The sequence below is a fragment of the Bubalus bubalis genome, chromosome 18 (assembly GCF_019923935.1).
Source record: "Bubalus bubalis isolate 160015118507 breed Murrah chromosome 18, NDDB_SH_1, whole genome shotgun sequence".
In the NCBI taxonomy this organism is placed as follows: domain Eukaryota; kingdom Metazoa; phylum Chordata; class Mammalia; order Artiodactyla; family Bovidae; genus Bubalus; species Bubalus bubalis.
Window position 1 is genome coordinate 49,114,370 of NC_059174.1, and position 25,200 is coordinate 49,139,569.

At 50.3% G+C, this 25,200-nt stretch overlaps 1 protein-coding gene across 3 annotated transcripts; it reads right to left on the bottom strand.

Moving 5' to 3' along the window:
• Window positions 1–299: 299 nt before the first annotated feature.
• Window positions 300–25,163, bottom strand: NUMBL (NUMB like endocytic adaptor protein). 3 transcript variants are annotated; one of them, XM_025269129.3, is made up of 10 exons: window positions 24,591–25,163; window positions 20,336–20,420; window positions 18,354–18,493; window positions 16,530–16,604; window positions 16,369–16,443; window positions 15,295–15,435; window positions 10,198–10,387; window positions 4,954–5,259; window positions 2,780–2,902; window positions 300–1,374 (listed from the first exon to the last, which is right to left on the bottom strand). In XM_025269129.3, the coding sequence occupies exons 3-10, from the start codon at window positions 18,477–18,479 to the stop codon at window positions 734–736; spliced, it is 1,677 nt and encodes a 558-aa protein (XP_025124914.3). In that variant the 5' UTR covers window positions 18,480–18,493; window positions 20,336–20,420; window positions 24,591–25,163; the 3' UTR covers window positions 300–733. The 3 variants fall into 3 exon arrangements, with proteins under 3 accessions (XP_025124914.3, XP_025124913.3, XP_025124912.3); XM_025269128.3 differs by lacking the exon at window positions 24,591–25,163 and adding an exon at window positions 24,195–24,469 and having other exon boundaries at window positions 4,954–5,256; XM_025269127.3 differs by lacking the exon at window positions 24,591–25,163 and adding an exon at window positions 24,195–24,469.
• Between the last annotated feature and the right edge of the window lie 37 nt (window positions 25,164–25,200).

Sequence of the window (25,200 nt, forward strand, 5' to 3'; positions counted from 1 at the left end):
ATCTGCAAGTTTAGATACAAAAAAATCTGGAAATAAAAGATAGAAAAGTACCCGCCAGGCACCCATTCCTTCTTCCTGGAACCCCTCCCCAGCGGGCACCGACGTGAGGTAACTGAGCTTCTTCTTCCCTTTCCCCTTCCCCCTACCCCACCTCCTGGCCTCCCAACTTGGCCCCCTATCCCCTTGAGACCTTGGTCCAAAGAAGAGGTGGGCCCCCGAGGGGAGGGGAGGGGTGAGCACAGCATTGGCAGTGAACGCAGCAGGTGGGCAGAAGGAAGCCCTTTGCTTGTGCTGTGTATGGGGGTGGGATGATCAGACTTGGGGGTGGGCACTCATGTGGGGCCCAGGAGGGTCCCTAGGTGGGTATCCCACCTCCATTCCACCCAACACTGGAAGGTAGAGAAGGTCAACAACAGAAACTGGGAAATGTAGCTCGAACCAAGGCGCTCAGTGGGACTGTGGCCATCCCCCTGTGTCTGGAGTGAGGGGAAAGGAGGTTGTGCCAGCCTAAGTCTGGCAGAGAAATGGGTCCCTTAGCCAGGCTGGGTCCGTCCCTGAATTCCATCCCGCTGCAACCTGGGCGTCACAATATCAGTTCCGTAGTGGTTGTGGGAGGTGGTCGAGAGAAGGGGTTAGAGGGGCCATGGGAGGCTGCAAGACTAGGGGAGAGGTTGGGCCTCCACTCCCAGGTGTGGGGCACCCGGAGATGATGAGGTGGGCAGGGCGGCTCAGGCTACAGTTCAATCTCGAAGGTCTTCTGCAGGTCGCCCGAGAAGGGGTTGGAAGGCTTCTCCACAGCAGGTTTGCCTTCTAATGCTGCCCACTGGGCTTCGAAGGGGTCCAACTCAGGGGCCGGGGCCGGTGCTGGCTCTGGGGGCCAGGGCGCCCCATTGGGGCGTGGACGGGCCTGGCCCCCAGGGGCGCTGGGGGCAGCAGGGGGTGGGAAGGCCCCAGCTTTCCCGAGCAGGGTGGCGGGTTGGGGCTGGAGCTGTGCGGCTGAGCAGAAGGCGTTGGCCACCATCTGTGAGGGGGTGATGCCCACCACGGGCACACGGGGCATGGGTGGGTAGCCCAAGCTCGGGTAGGCGGGCACAAAAGGGGGCTGCATGTGCGGGGCCGGCAGGAACACAGCCACCTGGGCAGGTGTGGCGTCGAAGGGCCCCACAGGGGCAGGGAAGGGCTGCAGGCCGGGGGGCACAGTGGGCACAGGGGCCGCCTGCTGCTGCTGCTGCTGCTGTTGCTGCTGCTGCTGCTGTGCCTTTGCCACCTGGGACACTTCCTCCAGCCACCTCTCGGCCTCCGAAGGGGTCCGCTTGTGCCCTGGCTGGAAGGCAGCTGCAGGGGGCACGGAGGGCTCACCCCAGGCAGAAGTCCCTGGAGAGAGAAGAGGGGCAGTTAGGGGTGTGGGCTGCAGCAGAGAGAACCCCAGGCTGGGGACCAGACTCTGTACCAGGCTGCCTGCCTTGCCTTTAGCCTGGCTCCTCATTAACTGCAAGGACTTTGGACAAATGACCCCTCCTGAACCACATAAAGTCATACGGCTCTCAGAAAATTCAGTTCTGAGATTCTAAGGTCCTGAGATGGAAAAATATAGGCAAGGATGACAATCACCCAGGCTGGCTTCCCTTCTGGTTGGTCAGTAACAAACCTGTTATTAAATACTTTTCAATATTACCCTTGGCTCTAATATTTTGACAGTATTGTTTTAGAAGACTAAGATTCTAAGATCGCATGGCTCTTTCTCAGAATGTACTATTCTAACGTGGTGGGTAAGTTTCAGTAGTTTTAAGTTTGCATTTTTGAAGATTCTAGAGTTCTAAATTTACATTGTTTGGAATTCCAAGGTGCTTCACCAGTTCTGGGATAAGCATGTGGCTTGAGGGGGATTGCCTGGCATTATTTTCTCAGACAGCCTGCTTTCGAGGCTGTGAGATTCCAAGGTTTTGTGGCTCCAAATCTATTAGGCTCTGATATCTTGTGATTCAAAGACTGTAGGTGTCTAGATTTTACAGTTCTAAGACAGGAAGGTTTAAATATTGATCCCATGGTTCTAAAGTTCTAATTCCATAATTCTTATGTTATTTCATGGTTCTAGGATGAATCCCGGAGAAGGCAATGGCAACCCACTCCAGTACTCTTGCCTGGAAAATCCCATGGATGGAGGAGCCTGGTAGGCTGCAGTCCATGGGGTCACTAAGAGTCGGACACAACTGAGCGACTTCACTTTCACTTTTCACTTTCATGCATTGGAGGAGAAAATGGCAACCCACTCCAGTGTTCTTGCCTGGAGAATCCCAGGGACGGGGGGAGCCTGGTGGGCTGCCGTCTATGGGGTCGCACAGAGTCGGACACAACTGAAGCGACTTAGCAGCAGCAGGATGAATCCATGTCCCTGAGATGACCTTGTGGTTCTAAGATGGTGCATGGTTCTAAAGTGGTAGATTCCACGATTCTACAATGATTCACAGCTCTTAAATGATCCATGGCCCTAAGATGATTCCATGGCTCTAAGATGATTCCATGGTTCTACAGTGATTGATTCCATGATTTTAGGATGATCTTGAATGATCCATGGTAATCTATAGATTCTATGGTAATAGAATCTATGGTAATCTATGGTTTCTATGGTTATCTCATAGCTCTTAGATGACCCAGGGTTCCAAGCTTGTGGGATTCCAAGATTCCCAGAGTCTCTGCAGTGGCCCCGAAAGGACCAGGGGTGGGGGGCGGCAGGAGCATCACTGCAGGGAATCTGCCTCAGGAGAAGGGCAGAGTCTACCTGTTGAGGCCGGCGGGGGCCCTGATGCTGGGGCTCCAGCACTGGCGAACGACGAGCTGATCTGCGTGCAGAGGGCGCTGATGCTGTCGCTGTCACTGGCACCAGGCGGCTCCATCTCAGGCACTGGGAAGTCAGGGAAGGGTGGAGGTCAGCGAACAGGCTCTGCCCTTGACTCCAGCCCTGTGGCTGGCCCTCACAAGGTATGTGTGTCGGCGGATTCGCTCTGCAGTAACGAAGTGGCCACGGCCACAAAAATAACTGTGCGTGTGTGTGTGTGTCACACCTGAGTGGTACAAGAGTCAAGCAGTATGTGACAGCAGAGTGATTCAGTTATACATACCTCCGAGTATATATGTGTGTGTGTATTCTTTTTCATATTCTTTTCCATTATTGTTTATTACTGGATATTGAATATATTAATAGTTCCCTGTGCTATACAGCAGGGCCTTGGTTATCTATTTTATATATAATAGTTTGTGTTGATTACGTGTTTTCTAAGTGTGTGTAATGGTCACACCTGGTTCTGCAGCTGCTGTGTGTGTATGTGACTTTCGGTTGCTCCTCTCTCTAAATATGTGACTTCCGAGCATGATACCCACAGCAGAGTGGGCCATCTGTGTGAGTCTATGAAATTTCTGGGTGGCAAGTCACATCCAAGCAAGTGTGCAATTGGCTTCAGGCACTCGAGGCCTCCACATAAAGTCTGGGGTGTCTGCCCCCTCAGAGAGCAGATGTGAGAGCCCTGGAGGTGTGCTTACTGGCAGGCTGCTTAATGAGGACAGCAAATGCGAGGGTGTGTGCAGGACACGGGAGTGATCTGCAGGATATGGAGTGAGCGTGCGTCATTCCCAACAAGCGTTGGCACCTGCTCTGCAGTCACCTTTTGGACTAGCCCAGCCTCCTGGATACAGATCAACACCTCCCACACCAATCCCCGGGGCCGTAAGGGGGAGGTGTCACAGATCTGGCATATGGAAACAGGCGAGCGAGCCAGACCGCATGACTTCACTGACAGCTGGGAAGAAAGGCAGCCCTCCAGCCTGTCTCCCTCGGGCAAAACATAGTTCCATGCCACCTCTCTTCTCTCTTCCCCATGGCAGACGTTGTTTTTAAATCATGACATATGCCGTGTCTCTCCTTTTCCTGGTCCACGGCAGACATTAGTAATCAAACACGATGCTTTTCTCCCGTTAAACTCTTTGCTCACTTTACCCCTCACCTGGCAAGACCTTGTGGCTCTACTGGCCAAATGCTGGAAGAAAGGACTGGAAATTTCATCTTTCCTCCAACATAAAAGGACATTTGTACCGCCTCTCTCCCATCACCAGCATGGCAGACATTGCTAATCAATGATGACATACTACCTTTGGCCTTGTCACTCTCCCAGGAAGGCATGTCTAATCAATAGCCATGGGTCCTGCCTCCCACAGTCCTTTATCCACAAGCAACATGACGAATCTGTCACTGTGCTCCCTGATTCCATGATCCCCAGGCTACTCGTGCCCTTCATCTCCTGCTTCCATAAGCCAAATTCTAGGATTCATTTCTTGAGCAAAATGTAATAATCCTGCTCTCTCTTCTTGCTTGCCTAAAACAAATTTTGGTAATTAATCATGTGGTGTGCCGCCTTACTCTCTTTTCTTGTTCATGCCAGACACTGTAAGGAGACCGTAATGTCTGCCATCACTCAGCTCTTCCTGCCCTAAACAGACATTCCTCTGAACCTGTATCCTTCACCTGTATCTCATGGCTCTACTGGTCAAAAGCTGGGAAGGGAGCGTCAGCCTATGGTGCTTCAGTCTCCTCCTGAGCAACAGCATGGCATCCAGGCCCAGCTGCTCTCCTCTCCCCTGCCCACGAAGTTTTGCTCGTCAGTCATTATGTATGCCACCTCCCTCCTGTCCCTAACTACAGCAGACAGTACTAACTGATCTTGACTTGAGCCACCTTTGTGCTAGCCCTTACCTGGAGCAGACATTGCTAATGGATCACAGCTTACACTACCGCTCTCCTCACCGAGACTGATGGCAGACACTGCTAATTGATCATGATGAGTTCCACCTTTCTTTGCTGTGGCAGACTGTGCTAATCAATCGTGATGTGTACCACCTCTTCCCTATCTCTTGCTCAGAACATTGATCCCAATGTTCCTTCTTGCTGAGTCCTGGGCTCACCTGTGCCCTTCACCTGGAAGTCAGTGCGGCGCTGCAGCGTGGATGGCAGCTCATTCAGCCGTAGGCTCAGCTGCCGTTTGAAAGGTGAGTTCTTCTGGCTGAGTGCCGGGAACCCACGGAAGGAACCCTGACGAACCAGCTGCTCCAGGGGGGCATGGCGCCGGGGGATGGCAGCCGCAGTGGTGCCTGCAGGCACTGGTGTGCCTGCCTCACCCTTCTCACCAGGGGATGTGGTGGCCGGTGTTGGGGACACGTGCCCAGGCTGGGCAGGGCCAGGAGCCGCAGTTGGAGCAGCTGCTGCTTCTGCTAGAGACATGGGGGAGAGAGAGATGGTTAGATACCCCCCCTTGGCATGGGGGCCTCTCCTCAGTCCCCTTGATTGTTTTCCAATGCTGCCTTCCTTACCCCATGTGCCCTGGCCTTCAGACAAGCTGGTGAGAGCCCTGAAATGTCCCTCGTCCCCTCTCAAGCCAAGACCACTTTCCCCAGGAGGCCCATGGGGAGTTATCACCCAACCTGACCCTCTGTGTGTCTCAAGCTTTCTGTCCTCCATCCATCTTCCTCTGCTGCTTCTGCTATTTCTCCCTCTGAGATCTCCTGTCTCCCTTTCTAATCAATTTAACAAACACTTCTTTGGTGCATGACCAATGTATCAGGCATTGTTCCAAGTGCCTTGAAAGGATGAACTCATTCAATCCTCACCACCACCCAATGAAGTTGAAACTATCTTTATCCCCATTTTACAGATGTGGTAACTGAGGCCCAGCAATGGCAAGTGACTTGCCTAAGCCACACTGTGAAGGAAGGGGCAGACTTATTCCACAACCTGAGCTCCAAACGACGGTGCTAACCTGCCTCTTCCTCTGGCCTGCTCTCTCCACGTCATGCTGTCATCCTCTGTCATTCCATCTGCTCTGTTCTTTGTCTGCCTCCCACCACTCTTCCCGCCTCAAGTACCTCCTCCATTCCTTCAGTTGCTACCCATTGTTCTAGACCCAGCTTGGCACACTTGCTCTGAGGAGTTTTCCAGATTGTTTCAACCCCTCAGCTTGGGATCGCTCCCCTCTGGGGCTGCTCTTTGTCCTCTGTGGGTACTTGGTCTCCCCACTCAGCACCAAATGGCAGGGTTCTCCTCACTCCTGCCTATACACAAACACACAGCCATCCTCCATGTGGCCTCACCCGAGCCACAGCCTGAGTGTTATGTGTGTGTGCTTAGTCACTCAGTTATGTCCGACTCTTCGTGACCCCATAGACTGTAGCCCACCAGGCTCCTCTGTCCACGGAGATTCTCCAGGTAAGAACACTGGAGTGGGTTGCCATGCCCTCCTCCAGGGGATCTTCCCAACCCAGGGATTGAACCCAGGTCTCCCGCATTGTAGGCGGATTCTTTACTGTCTTGAGCCACCAGGGAAGATGAGTGTTAGTGAGGTTAAATTCAGGGGCTTCCCAGGCTGCACTGGTGGTAAAAAACCTGCCTGACGATGCAGGAGATATGAGTCACGGGTTTGATCCCTGGGATGGAAGATCCCCTGGAAGAGGGCATGACAACCCACTCCAGCGTTCTTGCCTGGAGAATCCCACAGATAGAGAAGCCCCATGCTGGCTACAAACCTTAAGTTTACATTTGTGAGTTTTGACAACTGTATACACTGTGTAATGAAACTGTGTAACATCAAGATCTAGAACATTGCCACCAACCCAGACCATCCCCTCATGCTCAGTCAGTCCCCACTCCCTAAGAAACCACCACTGTCCTGGTATTTTTTCATCACAGACTACTGTTGCCCAATCTGTAAGTTCACATGGAGTATACAGTTCAACAGAGCCATACAGTATTATGCCCTTGTCTGTGGGTTTTATCCCTCATCGTGCAGTTGTGCATGGAGGCCCAAGTCACATACTGCTTGGCTCTTGTACCACTCAGGTGTGACACACACACACACGCACAGTTATTTCTGTGGCCATGGCCATTTAGTTACCACAGAATGAATCCGCTGACCCACATACCTTGTGAGGGCCACAGAACTGGGGTCAAGGGCAGAGCCTGGGCCTGTTCCCTGACTTCCCAGTGCCTGAGATGGAGCCGCCCGGTGCCAGTGACAGCGACAGCCTCTGCATGTGTGCCCTGACATCAGTGCCCTCTGCATGCAGATCAGCTTGTCGTTTTCCAGTGCTGGAGCCCCAGCATCAGGGCCACAGTCCATGGGGTCGCAAAGAGTGGAACACAACTGAAGTGACTTCGCACAAGGAAGGCAAGGAGGCTGTCCAGCGCTTCTCCCATCGTCCACGAGGGGGCGATGAGGCTCTCCCCAGGTCAGGCTGCTGCTGCTCCTGCTAAGTCGCTTCAGTCGCGTCCGACTCTGTGCAACCCCATAGACGGCAGCCTACCAGGCTTCTCTGTCCCTGGGATTCTCCAGGCAAGAATACTGGAGTGGGTTGCCATTTCCTTCTCCAATGCATGCATGCATGCCTGCTAAGTCGCTTCAGTCGTGTCCAACTCTGTGTGACCCCATAGATGGCAGCCCACCAGGCTCCTCTGTCCACGGGATTCTCTAGGCAAGAATACTGGAGTGGGTTGCCATTTCCTTCTCCAGGTCAGGCTGGGGGCAGTGGAACCAGGCTGGGACGGTTAGAACCACTAAACCACTTCTGCCCCACCACCTGGGGCCTCAGAAAGTCTCCTCCTATCTCTGGGCTGCAGGTTCCCCAACTGAACCTGGAATAAACACTTCCCTGCTGCCTCCCAGGCCTCCTGAGAGCCTCAGTTGAGACAGTGAATGTTCAACTGCTCTGGAATCCCACAAAAGCTTGGTAAGCAACTTTGTGGAAAGGGCACTGTTCCCTATCTCCTAAACTGAAGAGAGCTCTTTTGTAGACGTTCGGTGCCTCCAGACTGTGAATCAGTGCATCATCGGGCAAAACATAATGATGTGTTCAGCAAATCACATACCACACCTTGTAAACTCTCATTTTTGCGGTACAAACTCTAAAATGCTTTCTACCTGGAAATTATAATATCCTTTGGATGGAAACAGCAAAATCCACTGCAAACTCTAAAGCACATGACATTCTTGTAAATTCTAATATCCTATATAAGTAGTAAACTTACCCACTCAGTGTGTTCTTTTGCAAACAATAAAATATCATATATTCAGGCCCTCTGTTAACCATACTTTGTAATCTGTTTTGCCACTGATAAAGGTCTTTACAAATTCTGATAGATGATGTAAACATAAAATATTTTGTAAGCTGTGCAGAAATCTTTAAATTTGTCAAGAGGTTTGTAAGTGGTCCCATAATTTACCAAGAAAAATAGACATTGTAAACCTGAACATTATAGCTAGTGATAAAAACTTGTTTTCTTAACTTTTTAGCTAGACATGTTTTAAGCTCACAGAAAAGATGTAAAAATGGAACACAGAGTACACAGGTTCTCTAAACCAATGTTCCCCAGTGTTAACTTGTTACATATGGGAGCTGTCTCTCCTTCCATAATTGTCTTTCTGTAACATTCAAGTTGAGCAACAGCCAAGACATGGAAACAATGTAAATGTCCATTGACAGATGAATGGATAAAGAATATATGGTGTGTGTGTATATATATATACACAATGGAATATTACTCAGCCATAAAAAGGAATGAAATAATGCCATTTACAGCAACATGAACGGCCTTAGAGATGATTGTATTAAGTGAGGCAAGTCAGACAGAGAAAGACAAATATCAAAGATGTCACTTATATAGGGGAATCTAAAAAAAAATGATACAAATGAACTTATTCACAAAACAGAAACAGGACTTCCTCTGTGGCTCAGTCAATCTGCCTGCTAATGCAGGAGACACAGTTTCCATCCCTGAAGGAAGATCCCACATGCCACAGAGCAGCTAAGTCCACGTGCCACAACTATTGAGCTTGTGCTCTAGAGTCCAGGAGCGGAAACTACTGAGCCCACTTGCTGCACCCTCGGAAGCCCTCAAGCTCTCAAGCCTGGACTCTGCAACAAGAGAAGCCCCCGTAATGAGAAGCCCCCGCTTGCTGCAACTACAGAAAAGCCCGCGCAACAAAGAAGACAGCATGGCCAAAAATAAATAAATAAATAAAATTAGGAAAAAACCAAACAGACATTGAAATAGACTCACAGACATAGAAAACAAGCCTACGGGTTACCAAAGGGGAAGTGGGAGGGGGGATAAATTAGGAGTTTGAGACTAACAGATACACATTACTATATGTAAAATAGATAATTTGTAAAGAATTTTATCACAGTATAATTTCTCACTTGGGGAATTAAACATGGATATGATACCATTAGGTAATCTACAGTCCATATTCCAATTTCTACTCATATTCTTTATGTATATTAATACATATTTCAACATATATATTCAAAATATATATATTGAATTGAACATTGAATACATATATTTATATAATATCCAGGATCTAATACACGATCGAACACTGCATTTTTTATTAATAATATCTGTCAAATCTCTTCAGTCTTCTTTATCCTGAATCCCAATGGTAAATTCTTTGTAAATTCTAAGCAGTGTTTTCCAAAAATTTAAAAACTAAAATCCGCAGTAAAAAATAAATTAAAAAATTGTTTTGATCCAACACATAATACCCTCAAATATTTAAAAAACACAGTTTGAGAACTTACAAACTGTTTGCCTTGACCTAGAATGTTAGAGCTTGCCAGGTATTTTTCCAACTTTCATTGACAGCAATCCACAGTGAGAAATATGTTACCTGGTAACCCGTCCCCCTCCCCCACCACGCACATAGACCCACTGACCCTTACTACATTCCCTTACGCTGATATTTTCCTGTCGTTTTCTATTTTATTTCTTAAATGCCAACCACAACCCAGCAATTTGACTTCGACAACCCATTAACAGGGTGGATACACAGTTTGAAAAGCCTGGGAACCTCCTTGGGTTAGCAGATAATAAAGCGCTCGGTGAGCTTTGCCAGGGTTTGTGGCCGGTAGAATATTGCCCAAAGGACTCCTTAAACCCAAGTACAATGTAGAAACTGTAACCAGATTTGGTGGTCGGTGCCTTGCTTTTTTTTTTCTTTTTGGGGGTGGCTTGTTTTGGGTTTTGTTTTGTGTGTGTTTTGTTTTCTGCTTTGTAAACTGTAGAGCCCCGGTACCTCTGCTCTCACTCAAACCGGATCCCTTAGCCACACCCCCGGCCCATCCGATGCCCCGCCCCGCCCGCCGGGCAGCACCCACCTTTCTTTTTGTCCTGGGCCTCTCGCTCCGCCGGCCGCCCGCCCCCAGACAGGCGGAAGGAGCCCTCGCGGGCGAAGCTGGTGCGGCTGGCGTCGAAGGCAGCTGTGACCCCGCATTCCTTCTCCCGCCGCTGTTTCCGCTCCAGGCAGGCCGCAAAAGCACAGCCCACCGCGTGGCTCAGCCTCTCGCCCTGTGGGAAGAGGTGGAGTTGGCCTTAGCGACTCTGTGCTGCAGACCGGACGCCGGCAGCCCCGTGTTCCAGCAGCTGGGTGACCCCGAGTCCCTTCACCTCTCTTGGGCCTCCGTGCACAACTGCACGACGAGGGACAAAAGCCGCAAACAAGAGCGTAATAACTGTAGGGCTCTGTTGAATTGTATTACTCTATGTGAATTTACAGAATGGGCAAAACTAGTCTTTGATGGAAAAACATCAGAACAGTGGTTGTTTCTTACATTGTGGGGATGGGGACTGAGCACGAGGGGACCAGTCTGGGTTGGTGGCAATGCTCTAGACCTTGACGTCACACAGTTTCATTACACAGTGTACACAGTTGTCAAAACTCGACAAATGTATACTTAAGGTTTGTTGGCAGCATGAATTTCACTTCAAAAGAAGAGCTGGAGGGTCCAGTGGTTAGGACTCCATGCTTTCACTGCAGCGGGCATAGGTTCAAACCCTGGCTGGGGAACTAAGATCCCATGGGCTGCAACTTGAGGCCAAAAGAGAAAGCTGGAAACAAATATGAATTCTGCTTACTGGTATGCAAGCTGCAGTGTTTGGGGGAAGTATTCTGATGTCTGCAACTTTGAAATGCATCAAAAAATAAGATGTGTAGGTAAGTGATAAAAGTCCAGGCAAATGTTAATCGCTGGATCTGGGCAGAGGGGTGTACAAGTGACTGCTGACTTTACAAATCTTTCAAGTTTGCCTACTTGAGAGGCTCCAAAGCCAGAGACAGCATCACTGACTCAAATGGACATGAGTTTGAGCAAACTCCAGGAGACAGTGAAGGACAGGGAAGCCTGGTGTGCTGCAGTTCATGGGGTCACAAAGAATCGGACATGACTGAGCAACTGAACAACAACAAAGGCCAGAGAGCCTGAGATTGATCCTGGCTTCCCATTTCTCAGCTGTGTGACCTCAAGAAAATCACTTCCAGTATTCGAGGCTCCGCATCTGTAAAATGAGGGCTGTAATAGCACCCACTTCATCGGGTCGTTGCAAGAAAGGTGAATGAATCTATGCAGGGCATGTGGCACAAAGCCAGGCACAGGGAAACCCACATATGTGTCAGCAAAAATTTTGTGTAGCCCTGGGTTGAGCCCTGGTTTGCACCCTTTTACAGAAGCCTCACAAGAGTGCCAGGAGGTGGACAACCTTGTGAACCTATTGTACAGATGAAGAAACTAAGGTTCGGCCAACCTGCCCATTATAACAAGTCAATGGCAGAGTTGGGATTCTCATGAGGTATGTCTGACTTCTGTTCCCTAAATAATTTGCTCTGCTGCTGCTGCTGCTAAGTCGCTTCAGTCGTGTCCGACTCTGCACGACCCCATAGACGGCAGCCCACCAGGCTCCTCTGTCCCTGGGATTCTCCAGGCAAGAACACTGGAGTGGGTTGCCATTTCCTTCTCCAGTGCATGCATGCATGCTAAGTCGCTTCAGTCATGTCCAACTCTGCACGACCCCATAGACGGCAGCCCACCAGGCTCCTCTGTCCCTGGGAATCTCCAGGCAAGAATACTGGAGTGGGTTGCCATTTCCTTCTCCCAGAAACAAGGTGCTCAGTCACCTCTTAAAGTTAAATTTGAGGACAAACATCCTCAACCCAATGCCAGCAATCCAAATCCAACAGCACATTAAAAAGCTTATGCACCATGATCAAGTGAGATTTATTCCAGGAATGCAAGGTTGGTTTAACATATGAAAATCTATCAACCACATTAATAGAATGAAAGAAAAAAAAAACCCCACATGACTCTCTTGATTCTCACAGGAAAAGCATATGACAAAATCCAGCACCCTTTCATGATAAAAACATCCAACAAAGTTGGAATAGAAGGGAATTTTCTCAACCTTATAAAGGACATTTATGAAAAACTCACACTTAACATTATCCTCAGTGGTAAAAGACAAAGCTTTCCCCTAGATCAGGAACAAGATGAGGACGCCATTTTCATCATTTCTATTCAACACTGTATTGGAAGTTCTGTCTAGAGTAACTAGACAAGAAAAAGAAATAAAAGGCATCCTAAGTTGGAAAGAGAGAAGTAAAATTACTTCTGGCTGCAGAAAGCATGATCATAGACTTAGAATATCATAAAGGAGCCACAATTAGTGCAAATAAATAAATTCAGCACAGTTGTAGGATACAAAATCAACACATGAAAAAATCAGTTATATATACACAGGCAGTAAACAATTCAAAAATGAAATTAAGACAATTCCATTTACAGTACCATTAGAATAACAAAATGGCTGAGAATAAATTTAACCAAGGAAATAAAAGATGTAAACATTGAAAACTACACAACATTGTTGAAAGAAATTTAAGAGGACTTAAATAAATGGAAATACATCCTGTGTTTGTGGATTGGAAGACTAATATTGTTAAAAGGGCAATATTTTCCAAAGCATTCTGCAGATTGAATGCAATGCCTTTTAAAATCTCAATGGGCTCCTCCACAGATGGAAAAGCTGATCCTGAAATTCTTATGGAATTGCAAGGGACTCAGGACAGCCAAAACAATTTGGAAAAAGAATAAAATAGAATAACTCACACTTTCCAGTTTAAAAACTTACCCAAAGCTAAAGCAGTCAACGCAAAATAATGGGATGCTAGTATAAGGGCAGACATACAGACCAACAAAACTGAGAGCTCAGATACTGGAACAACTGGAGATTCACATGAAAAATAAATGAACGTTGACTCCTACCTCCCATCATGTATAAAAATTAACTCAAAATGGATCAAAGACCTAAATATAAGAACTAAGACTATAAATGGCTGGATGGCTGGATGGCATCACCGACTCAATGGACATGAGTTTGAGCTGGCTCCAGGAGATGGTGAAGGACAGGGAAGTCTGGCGTGCTGCAGTCCATGGGTCGCAGAGTTGAACACGACCGAGTGACTGAACAAGACTATAAAACTCTTAGAATAAGACATTTGGTAAATCTCTATGACCTTGAATTTGGCAATGAATTCTTAGATATGATATATGACACCCAAAACAGAAATAACAAAAGAAAAAAAATTGAGAGATTGAACTTCATCAAAATGTGTACATTTGTACATCAAAGGACACTACCAAGAAAGGGAACAGGCACCCCACAGAATGAGGGCAAAGCTCTGCAAATCACACAACTGATAAGTATCTAGTATCCAGAAATATAAAGAGCTCTCACAACAGTAAAAAGTCAAACGACCCAATTAAAAATGGGTAAAGGATTTGAATAGGTATTTCTCTGAAAAAGATGTCCAGTTGGCCAATAAGCACATGAAAAGATGCCCAACATCATTAGTCATCAGGGAAATACAACAGTGAGATACCACTCACGTCTATAGGATGGTTATAATAAAAAAAGTGTTGACAAGGATATGGAGAAACTGGAACCCTCGTACAGTGTGAGTGGGAATGAAAATGGTGCTGCCACCAAGGAAAACAATTTGGCAATTACTCAAAAAATGTGCACTGCTATGTGTAAAACAGATAGCTACTGGGAACCTGCTGCATAGCATAGGGAGCCCAGCTCAGTGCTCGGTGGTGACCAGGATGGGATGAGAGGTTGAGAGGCAGGTCCAAGAGGGAGGGGATATAATAAACATAATAAAGCAACTATACCCCAATTAAAAAAAAAATTAAATTTACTATATGCCCCAGCAATTCCACTCCTAAGTACATACCCAGAAGAATTAAAAACAGGTATTCAAACAAATACTTGCAGACCAACGTCCATAGAAGCGCTAGTCATAATAGCCAAAAGGTAGAAACAAACCAAATGTTCATCAATGGATAAATAAAGTAAAATGTGGTATGTCCATACAATGGAATATTATTGGTTCATTAAAAGGAATGAAATACTGAGTCATGTTACAACAAGCATGAATCTTAAAAACATTGTGCTAAGTGAAAGAAGCCAGTCATAAAATATCATATACTGTATGACCCAGTTTGTACACATTGTCTACAATAGACAACTCCATAGAGACAGTAAGCAGGTAGTGACTTCTTAATGGGTATGAGGTCTTCTAGGAGTGATAAAATGTCTGGAACTAGATAGAGGTGATGGAATTGTGTAACAGCATTGTGAATATATATATGTCACCGATTCGTACACTTTAATTACTTTGGGACTTCCCTGGTGGTCCAGTGGTTAAGACTCCAAGCTTCCATTGCAGTGGGCATGGGTTCCGTCCCTGGTTGGGAATCTAGGATCCCGTATGCCCCGTGATGCAGACAAAAATACATAAATAAGTAAAATTTCAAAATAAAGAAAAATTCATGGAGCTGTGCCTGGGTCATCTGTACATGTTACTGTATGTATATGTTCCTCAAATGAGAAAAGCTAGAGAAACATGAAGAATTATTGACAAAGAGGAGGAGGATGATAAATAATGTTTTTCTGAGTGCTTCCTATATGCCAGGCATCGTTCCAAATACTCTGTATCAAACTCATCAAGTCTCACAATAATCCTCTGTTAGGGGCTGTGAATGGGTTTCCCAGGTGGTGCTATTGGTAAAGAACCTGCCTGCCAATGCAGAAGACACAAGAGCTGCGGGTTTGATCCCTGAGTCAGGAAGATCCTTTGGAGGAGGGCACAGCAACCCACTCCAGTATTTTGCCTGGAGAATCCCATGGACAGAGGAGCCTGGCAGGCTTACAGTCCATAGGGTTGCACAGAATCAGACACGACTGGAGTGACATAGCACGCATGCACTCAGGGACTCTGAACACACCCCCTTTTCCAGATGAGGACAGAGAGGAGAGGTAAGCTGAGTGACTTGTCCGATACCGCCCAGCGGGCTGAGGTTCAGAATACCAGGGCATGGGAGACACAGAGTCAGGTGGCTTTGGGCTTCCGTGGTACTCACCGAATCCTTGAGCGCCAGGAAACAGTGGCAGATCCAGCGACGGGTGGTCCCATCACGGCAGATGTAGGAGAAAGCCTTGTCCAGGTTGCGGTCAGGAGCACAGAAGGAGACCTTTTCAATGGTCTGGTCCACCAGCAGATCCTGGGAGGGAGGCCAGGAAAGGAATGTGAACTGTCTCTCATGTATTCATTCAGTATTCCCTTCGTGTCTGGACTGTGTCCTGTCCCAAATGGCTTGGGGACCTGCATTTGTTGAAACAGCTGTGGGCCCTGCTCACATGGGGCTCCTGACTCACATGGGAAGTCAGACTCATCACCCAATGGAGACAGGCCAGAGTCCCAGCCACGCTGTTCTTGATGGGCGGAGGGCTCAGGGCTGGATCTGGGAGGTGCAGGGGCTTTTGGGAGCAAGATGAGGTGCCTGACCCAAGCTGGATGGGAGTCCGGCAAAGCTTCCTGGAGGGGGTGAATCCTTTTCAGTCATTAACCTAATTGTCATCACGTGCTGGCTGGCTTCCCGGGCAGTCTCTGGGCTAGGGGGAGGGAATTCAATGGTGAGCAGACAGAGACCCAGGTCCTGGTCCATGGTGCTTCCATCTGGCTGGGTAGATGGACAATAAGCACATAACAGCTAACATTTATTGATCGGAACACTTCTGCTATACCGGGCATGGTTTTAAACTATTTGCACATACATTCTCGTTGAATGGTAGGCTCCACTTTTATCCTCATTTTTGCAGATGAGGCAAGTGAGGTATGACAAGGGTTAAATCTCACCCTGCCCCCTTCATGCCCAGGGTCACCCAGCTGGAAAGTGGGTGGGCTGGAAGACCAGCTGAGGCAACTGCTCTAGTCTGTGCTCTCACCCACATGCCATGCCGGTTCACAAATAGCCAGAGGACTCAATCCTGAATTATGACTGTGAGATGTGCCAATATATTATAGGAGCACATAGCTGAATCTCGAAGGTCCCCGAGGGAGGGAGATCCCAGAGGTGGGTGAGAAGGCCCCGTTCAAGCAGGCTGAGGAGAGGGGGGCCCACTGGTGCCCACTCCCAGGCCCACAGGTCTCCTACCTTGGTCTTGTCATCCACAACCCGGAGCCCATCGGCTGACACCCACAGGACAGACTTCACGGACTTCCGACCCATCTGAAATGGAGGCAGACAGAGGGTGTGGTCAGGGCTGCCTCTTCTGCTCTGACCTTGCTCCCTCCCTGCTCCAGCCCTTCACTCACCGCCTTCAGCTTCTTCACAGCATCTTCACACACGTGCATCCCCCGGGACTCCTCCACCTCCACGTGGCCCAGGTACTTGGTGGGGAAGGGAAGGGAGGACATGAAACAAGCAGTCATCAGTGATTCCCGGTGTTCACTGGGCTGCTGTATCAGGCAATGTCCTAAGCACATCGTGTGTATTAACTCACTACTCTGCATCTCAGACCTGCAAGGTGGGGAACTCCATTCTCCTCCCAGATATACAAGTGAGAAAACGGAAGCACAGTTCGGACTAGTGATTCTCACCCTGCCTCTGTCCCTGGGCATTTTGTGTGTGTGTGGAATATAATTGCTTTACAGTGTTGTGTTAGTTTCTGCTGTACAACAACATAAATCAGGTGTACATATATTCCCTCCCTCTTGAGTCTCCCACCCATCCCCTACCCCCCATTCCGCCCCTCTAGGTCATCACAGAGCAGCAAGCTGGTCTCCCTGGGTTATACAGTAGCTTCCCAATAGCTATTTATTTTGTTCATGGTAGTATACGTATGTCAGTATGACTCTCCCAAATTCAGCCCTCCTTCTCCTTCCCCTGCTATGTCCACAAGTCCGTAATCTACGTCTGCAGCTCTCTTCTTGTATCCCTGGTCTTTCTTAACACATCTCGGTGTCCATCTGAGTGACATTGTCTGCGCCTGAGGACTGGCCTCATGCAATGACTGATGGGAGCTGGGGTACACATGCTCCAGCTCCCTCACCCCGCGGGTGGGATGGTCCGATTTCCCAGAGTTCCCCAGTGGCATCAAGCTCAGTTGCTCACAGCTGTAGTTTAGTAAAACACCCTTTATTGGCCATCTTCCAGTCCTCATTCTCTCTAGCATTTCCTGCACCTCTCAACAGCCCCTCACACAAGATCCACTTCTAGAGGAAGGGAAAATAAGGCAGGGTAGGGAGGAGAGGAGAGTGTGTGTGTGGGGGGGGGGGACCCCCGGACACCCCTCCCCCCTTCTGTGACCATCATCTGTTGCCTCCTATCCAGGAAGAGGCTGAGTGGAGATTTGAACCTGAATCTTGCCATCTTCCTTATAAATTTTAGTGTGTGCTGTAAAGAGTCGTGGTGGTCTAAACCAGAAAGCACTTAACAGTAGTGAAAGTGAAAGTCGCTCAGTAGTATCGGACTCTTTGCTACCCCCATAGACTATACCGTCCATTTAATTCTCCAAGCCACAATACTGGAGTGGGTAGCCTTTCCCTTCTCCAGGGGATCTTCCCAACCCAGGGATAGAACCCAGGTCTCCCGCATTGCAGGCGGATTCTTTACCAGCTGAGCCACAAGGGAAGCCCAGGAATACTGGAGTGGGTAGCCTATCCCTTCTCCAGTGGCTCTTCCCAACTCAGGAATCGAACCGGGGGCTCCTGCATTGAAGGCGGATTCTTTACCAACTGAGCTATCTATCAGGGAAGCCCACTTAACAGTAGAGGGTTTTGCAAATGCTACAGAATCTTTGCGACCTTCTAGTGCCCCCCTGGAGACTGTGAGCTCCCACAGAACAGCGTGACTCCAGGCGGGACGCGTCCCCCAACACACACTCCAGGTAATATTTTCCTGGCACGAGAGAATGTGTCTTGGGTTTTAATCCCAACTGTGAGGGACCCAGGCTGGGGGAGGGGGGCGCTAATGTTGCAGGATCCACAGTTCTTTGCGGATGTCAAGTCTCTTCCACACAGGCCAAGGTCTCCTTCACCTCACGGGGCACTGGAACGCATGAGCACATCAAACGCATGAGCACATCAAACCGCAGGACTACAGCTGCAGCCACGCCCGGCCGAGCCCCGCCCACTCACCCTGACCGGGAAGCTGCACGTGCCCTTGCGCACCGCGTCCTCGTCCGCCTGCCACTGGTGTGGGCGCGACGCTTCAGGCACATAGGCTGGCTTCCTCCGCCGCAGGCTCTGCCTTAGCTTGTTCATGGTGCCCGCCCCGTCTGCTGACACAAAACAGGGGTGCAGGTCAAGGGCGAGGGTCAGAGGCATGGGGCTCAAGGTGGGGGAAAACAATGCCCACGGAGCACAGGGTCAGATAACACGGCAGTGGGGTTACAGGGTTAGGGGTCACTGGGTCAGAGGATCTGATATTCGGGGAACATGGACCAGCAGCAGCTAGGGGATACTGGCAAGGGGGCACCTGGAAGGCAGGGGAGTGAGAGAATTGGCAGCATGCATTCAAAAGACATGGGGCTAGGGACTTCCCTGGCTGTCCAGTGGTGAGTGGTTAAGACTGGGTGCTTCCAACATAGAGGGTACAGGAGGCACTGGTTCCCCCTGGTCGGGGAACTAAGATCCCAGATGCCCTGTGGTGAGGCCAAAAAAAGGCATAGGGCTAAGGGGCGTGGAGTTCTGGGATGCGGTGTCCTGAGTTACAGCCTTTAGGGGTCTGGAGTTTGGAGATGTGACGGTCAAGAGGCATGATGATCCAAAGTCATGGGAAGTTAAGGCAGTGGGGACCTGGGAGGTAGAGGGCATAGTAGTCAGGGGCCATGAGGTCAGGGGTTTGGGGGTAAAGGTCAGAGGTGGTCAGAGGGCCCAGGAGTTGAGAGTTGCATGGGTCCAAATGGGGGGGTGGGGGACACAGAAGGTCCAGGGATTGAGATTCAGAGCCCATGCCAGAGAGTGTTGGGGACGGGCTGGTCTCTGACGCAGATACAACCGCTGGGACAACTACTGTCTGTGAGTGTGTGTACAGTTGAAGGTTGTGTAGAAGGATGCAGGTCTGAGAATGCTTATGTCTGTGAGTCTGAGAGTGTGTGTGTGAATGCTGTCTGTGAGGGGATGTCTGTGGCCAAGACTGTGGTTGTTGTCTGAGTGTAGGTCCCTGAAGCTCATGGCTACAGAGAGTGGCGGTGAGTGTGTGTCAGGGAATGCTGCCTGTGAGGATGGGTCTGTGTTTGAGCATGAAACTGTTTTCTTTGAAAGGCCATGTCTATGACTGTTGTCTTTGATGCTGTGTGTCTGTGTGAGGATGTGGCTGTTGCCTTTGATGGCTGTTGCCCATGACAGTGTGTGTCTGTGAGAGATACTCAAAACACCATGTCTGTCTAAGAGTGAAGCTGTTGGTGGTGAGGCTGTGTTTCCATGGCTGTTGTTTGTGACAGTGTGTCTGGGTCAGATCACGTGTTGTTGTTGCAGAGAGTGTGGGTCTGTGAGTGTTGTTCTGGGGGTGTGTCTGTATGCAGCCATGGGTCTGTGAGGGTATGTGAGGACATGAGGCTGTTGTCTTTGACGTTGTGTTTGTGTTATTTATGAAGGTGTGATAGTGTGAGAATGTGGCTACTGTCTACGACAGTGCTGACTTATTTGTGAGACTGTGTGTGCCAATGTGTAGCTCTTATATAGGCACGAGCACGTGGGTGCTGTCCGTGAGGCTGGATCTGCTTGTGAAAGTGTGGCTGTGGTCTGTAAAGTGTGGGTCTGTGTGTGTTGTTGGAGAGATTGTACAAGAGGACATTTCTTGAGAGTCCCCAAGTCGGTAGCACTCGCCTGGGAGGGAGTCTGGATGTTGTTGAGGATTGTGTCTGCATGTTTGTGTGACCCTGTACCTGTGCGTGCACAGATGCTGGTGTGTGTCTGAATGTGTGTGTGTGTGTGACACAGTCTAGGTAGGTGAGTGAGTCTGTGAAAGAGGTCACTTGAGTGCGATGGAAATCATTTGATGATGTCCACTCATAAGTGTGATTAAGCCCGTATGACTGCAGGAACATTTCCTCTGGCCGTGCTAGGTAGACCCACCCCCTAAGTCAGCCTTCACCAGTCCCCAGCTGGCCACTCACCTGGCTCCGTCCTGGAGATTTCAGGGGGCCCCAGGGCCCCACAGGGGGCAGGGGGCAGATGCTGCTCAGGCCTCCTCAGTCCGCCCTGCCCGAGGGAGGGAGGGAAAGTTGAGAAGCTGGCTTGGGATGGGGCTCAGTCCCCTACCTCACCCCTTCTTTGGATATCAGCCAACCCCCCTTCATCTCAGGATCCCTGATGAGAGTCCTGGTTACTATAGCAACTGTTACTAAGGCAATCAGCCACCTGGTTGCAAGGACCTAGGAATGAGTAGGTGTGTTTTGGGAGCATCTGTTGGGGATGTCCTGGCCTCAGAAGGCCATCAGTACCCAAGGGGCTGGTGTGGAGAGGGAGTGGCCTTGCCCTCTAGACACATGTCCAGGGCTGCACACACACATACAGTCACAGGTATACATGCAACTCTGGTCTCCAGTTGCCCCCAGCACCTGGTTATAGCTCTGCACAATTAGTTACATACAGACACAACCACAGCTACACACACGGGATCACACAGATACACATCAACAGTCACAGCCACTGTAAATATCTGGCCACATATCCATGTTCACAGACACACAGTCTCTGCTACAGACCATTTGTCCGCAGGTAAAGAATCCGCCTGCAATGCAGGAGACGCGGGTTCAATCCCTGGGTCAGGAAGATCCCCTGGAAAAGGAAATGGCAACCCACTCCAGTATTCTTGCCAGGAAAATCCCATGGACAGAGGAGACTGGGAGAGGGGCTACAATCCATGGGGTCGCAAAGAGTAAGACATGACTGAGCAACAAAGCACGCACACATACAGAGTGCCAGGCTGCCTAGGCAGCGCCACAAATGTTTGGTCATATCAGCAACTGATATTCGGTCACTTCTCTTTTCTCCGCCACATACAAAGAGCCAGGTCCAGGCACACCCACCAGGGCAGCCTGTGAACAACCACACCCAACAAGAGTTATTTCCTCAGGCACCCATCCAAGATACTCATGTCACAGACCCACCCATGAAGAATCACACCCTGCTGGAGGTCACCTATTAGCACCGAGGCACACTCAGTGTTCACACACAGCTCCCCTGCTGCCTGTTGACATCCGGTCGGGGACGCATGTAGACATACTAACACACATTTGGTCACACCCAGCCGCAGACACGTGTCTAGTCGTTGACCAGCACACGGCTGTACAGGGCCACCTAACCCCAACTGTATAAGTCACGCCAACACACCTTTTTGGTCACACACTGTTACACAGTCATACATCCCAGTCAGAGACATACCATGGTCACAGTATCAGCCACACTTCTATGGATGGTCCTCCATATGCAACCACACACAGGGACCCTGATGGCCATGGCCCATGCATTAGAGAGAAACAGGCACACAAACTCAAGACATGGATACAGCCATCCAGAGAAAGATCTCCCTGAGCCCCACTCAGACACAGCCAGACAATTGGTGGCTCAGAGTCACAGTCATATACATCTCAGAAATGGTCATGTATCCAAAGTCCTGCCCCACGAGTGTCCACATTACCCAGCCATGTATCACAGTCATGGTACATCTATTGCAGTTATCCACCATCCAAGTCCCAGCTGTACTATGTCACATCATCCCAGAAAAACACACAGTCTCTTTTCCTGCAAACACATAAGTCACACAGACAAGTATAGGACCATGTATAATCACAGCCCCATGTGGACAGACACACCATATCTCACACACAGAAACATCAGCACACAATTTCCATTTCACACACCTAGACAGAATACTTACGCTACATTTACACAGAAGACATGGTTACAGATTGAGACACGTATGCTGTCAGGAGACATTCACTCTGTCACCAAATCATGCAACTTCAACAAAGCAGCCTAGCATGCCTGCAGGGACACACACGCACCCACCCCAAACAGCCACATTGCTACACAATGTGTAGCAGACCACAATCTTACAGACCGTGACACAGACACAGGTACGCAGAGTCACCCAGGTTCACAGACATGCAGGTCACACACGAATATAGAAGTCACAGTCTCATACACACACCCCCACAAACACACGCAATCACCTGGGGCCAGCACATATAGACACACCTATAGGTTGAGTCACATGCAATTAAGTAACTCACTATTAATAGTCAGTTTCAGACTCTTAAGTCAAATATATAACCCAAATCACACATACACAACTACAAATGCACAGAATCAGTCAGTATCAACACACAGACCTAAATGTAGTCATTTATACAACCCTGATCACATGCATAGTTGTGGTTATGAACAGAAACATACATGTCACAGTGCCAGCACACAACCTGTCACATAAGCACAATGTGACTTCATATACAAAGGCAGTCATACACCCAAAATTGCAGGCAGAGTTGTGTGTCACACATGTGTTTGTCACAAACACATGTGTGACACACATATAAAATCAGCTAGAGACACAACCACAAAGACTAGAAGTCATTAGAACAGTCGCACATGGACACAGAGTCATAGACACAACTCCATTTACAGTCACAACTCCACCCACATCTTCAGTCAGCCATACACATGCCCAACCCCAGACTCAAGGGATACACTGTCACATACCCAGTTAGAGTTACCAAGGTACATACGTGAGGGTCACAAAAGATGTAATCAAAGATACAACCAGAGCCACAACTACGCACACAAACAGAGACGGAATGAAAAGTACAGGGTTCTGCACATGGAGCAAGCAGCTGTCATACGTACATACATACACAGTCACACAAATGCTGGGGTCACACACAAATACAATCACAGGCACTATCGGACACAACCATAAGCATGAAACACACACACACACACGGTTCCTCACAGTCCCCAGCAGCAGCTCTCACACAGACACACACAGGCAGCCACAGTCACAAAAACACAGGGTCACACTCTTAGCCACCTCCTCATCACGGGCTTCCCCCCCTTCCCCCCAGGTACCACACACAAAGCCGCCGTCACCAGCACGGCAGACACTGCAGACAGACAGGGCTGTACCAGGTCCCTGGGGAGCCGCCCCCTGGCCCAGCCTGAATCCTGGAGCCTGGGGGGCCAGAACTGAAGAGGGAAGCAGTGGATTGTCTGCGGGTCGAGCCCCTCCCAGACGGCTGGGCAGCCCCCGGGACAAAGAGGGTGGCCCAAGAGACCTGTGCCCTGGGACTCTTGACCAAGCCTTTTTTTTTTTTTTTGTGGGGTTTGCCTGAAATTCCCATTATTTTATTCAGACTTGAGGGGGATGGGGTCCCAGGCACAGAGACCTTGTTTTGAGAAAGGGATGTTCCTGGGACAGCGCCCAAGTGTGGGGGCGATGCTCTGCCCGGGATGCCTCTGAGGCCTGGGGACAGACTGTGCTTGGAATCCCCCCAGGCCTTGCCTTGGTGGGGAAGCTGTGCTCAGGGACCCCATTCTCAAGACCTTGCCTAGAGGGTTGTTGTGTTCAGAGACCCCCTCAGGCAGGGAGGGGTAAGGATTGTGTCTGGTGTGGAATCCCCTCCTAAAGGCTTTGGCTTCCTAAGGAGGTTGTGTCTTAGACCCCATCCCCTAAATCTTGCCTAGGAAGTTGGACCTAGAAGCTGTCCCCCTGTCCTTGATTTTTTGGAGGGGGAGATCTCTTTCTGGGATCCCTATCTTCAGAACCTGGGCAAGAGAGGGCCTGTGCCCCAGACCTCTGTCTCCCAAGATTCGGCTTGGAGCGGAGCGTATTCCTGGACCCCCACCGCCCACCCAGGACCACCCTCTCCAGCCTTGGCACCCTCTCCATCCGGGTGCCGCGGCCGCCTCCCACCCTCCGCCACATCAGCAGCGGCGCCGCCCCCCACCCGAGCCCCCCTCTCCCGCCCTTCTCACTCTGGCCGCCGCGCTGCGGGACATCCAGGGCTCGGGCGCCCCCGCCTCCCGCGGCCCCGGCTGGGCCCGGATCCCCGAGTGCTGCTGCTGCTCTAGCGGCGGCGGCGGCAGCTCCGTCTGACGCGGGCCGGGGATGGGGGCCGGGGGTTGGTGCGGGATGCACGCTCGCTAGCCTGCTCCGCTCCCTGGAGGATTCCGTTCCAGGGGCGGAGGAGCGCCCCTCCCGCTTCAGCTCCCCGCCCCAGCCCCGCCCATTGGCCCGCCGCCTGCTGGATATGCAGGGAGGCCCCGCCCCCTAAGCAGCAGGCCCCGCCTATACGCAAATATGACCCCGCCCTCTTCGGGGTGGCCACCGCCCCGCCCCGCCCATTGGCCCGTCCTGGGCAGAGCACGCACGTGAATCTCGCGGACACTGATTCTTCTCGGTCCATCCAGGCGTGGGCTCCCTTCCCCTCCGTGACCCCTGACCTCAGATCCCCTTAAGTTCTGCGTCCGAAAAATTTGCCTCGGGAGGCGCCTCGCTGCCCCACATCCCCAAATCCTTCAGCTAACCCCACAGATCTCCCGGCCCAGCGGGGGCGGGCAGAAGCGGTGACGAGGCACTTTTTGCTGGGAAGGGGAGGGGGAGTGAACAGACCCCGACGTCCTGGTGCGCGGTCGGTTCAGCTTTGGGGGCGGGGGCACCAGGCTGGGACGGGGGAGCGGCTTCTGGCTGCCCAAGCGCCCCTGCTCCCGCCCAGTCCTGTGGGTTTGGCAAAGCAGCTGGCAGGGGCATTAAGGCCCATTAGCAAAAAAGCGAGGTTGCTGGGAGCCGAGCGGAGGGAGCCAGGAGGCTGGGAGGTGGTGTGTGAGTGTGTGTGTGTATGTGTTCTGGGGGGGTGGGGAGGAAGGCCTTCTCAGCTGCTGCAGCCTTCAGAGCAGGTGGTCAGCACGTGCGGGAGGGGCGGGGTGGGGGGGCGGTAGGGAAAGGAGAGAAGGAGGTTCCTGGCAACAGATGGCCCAGGCA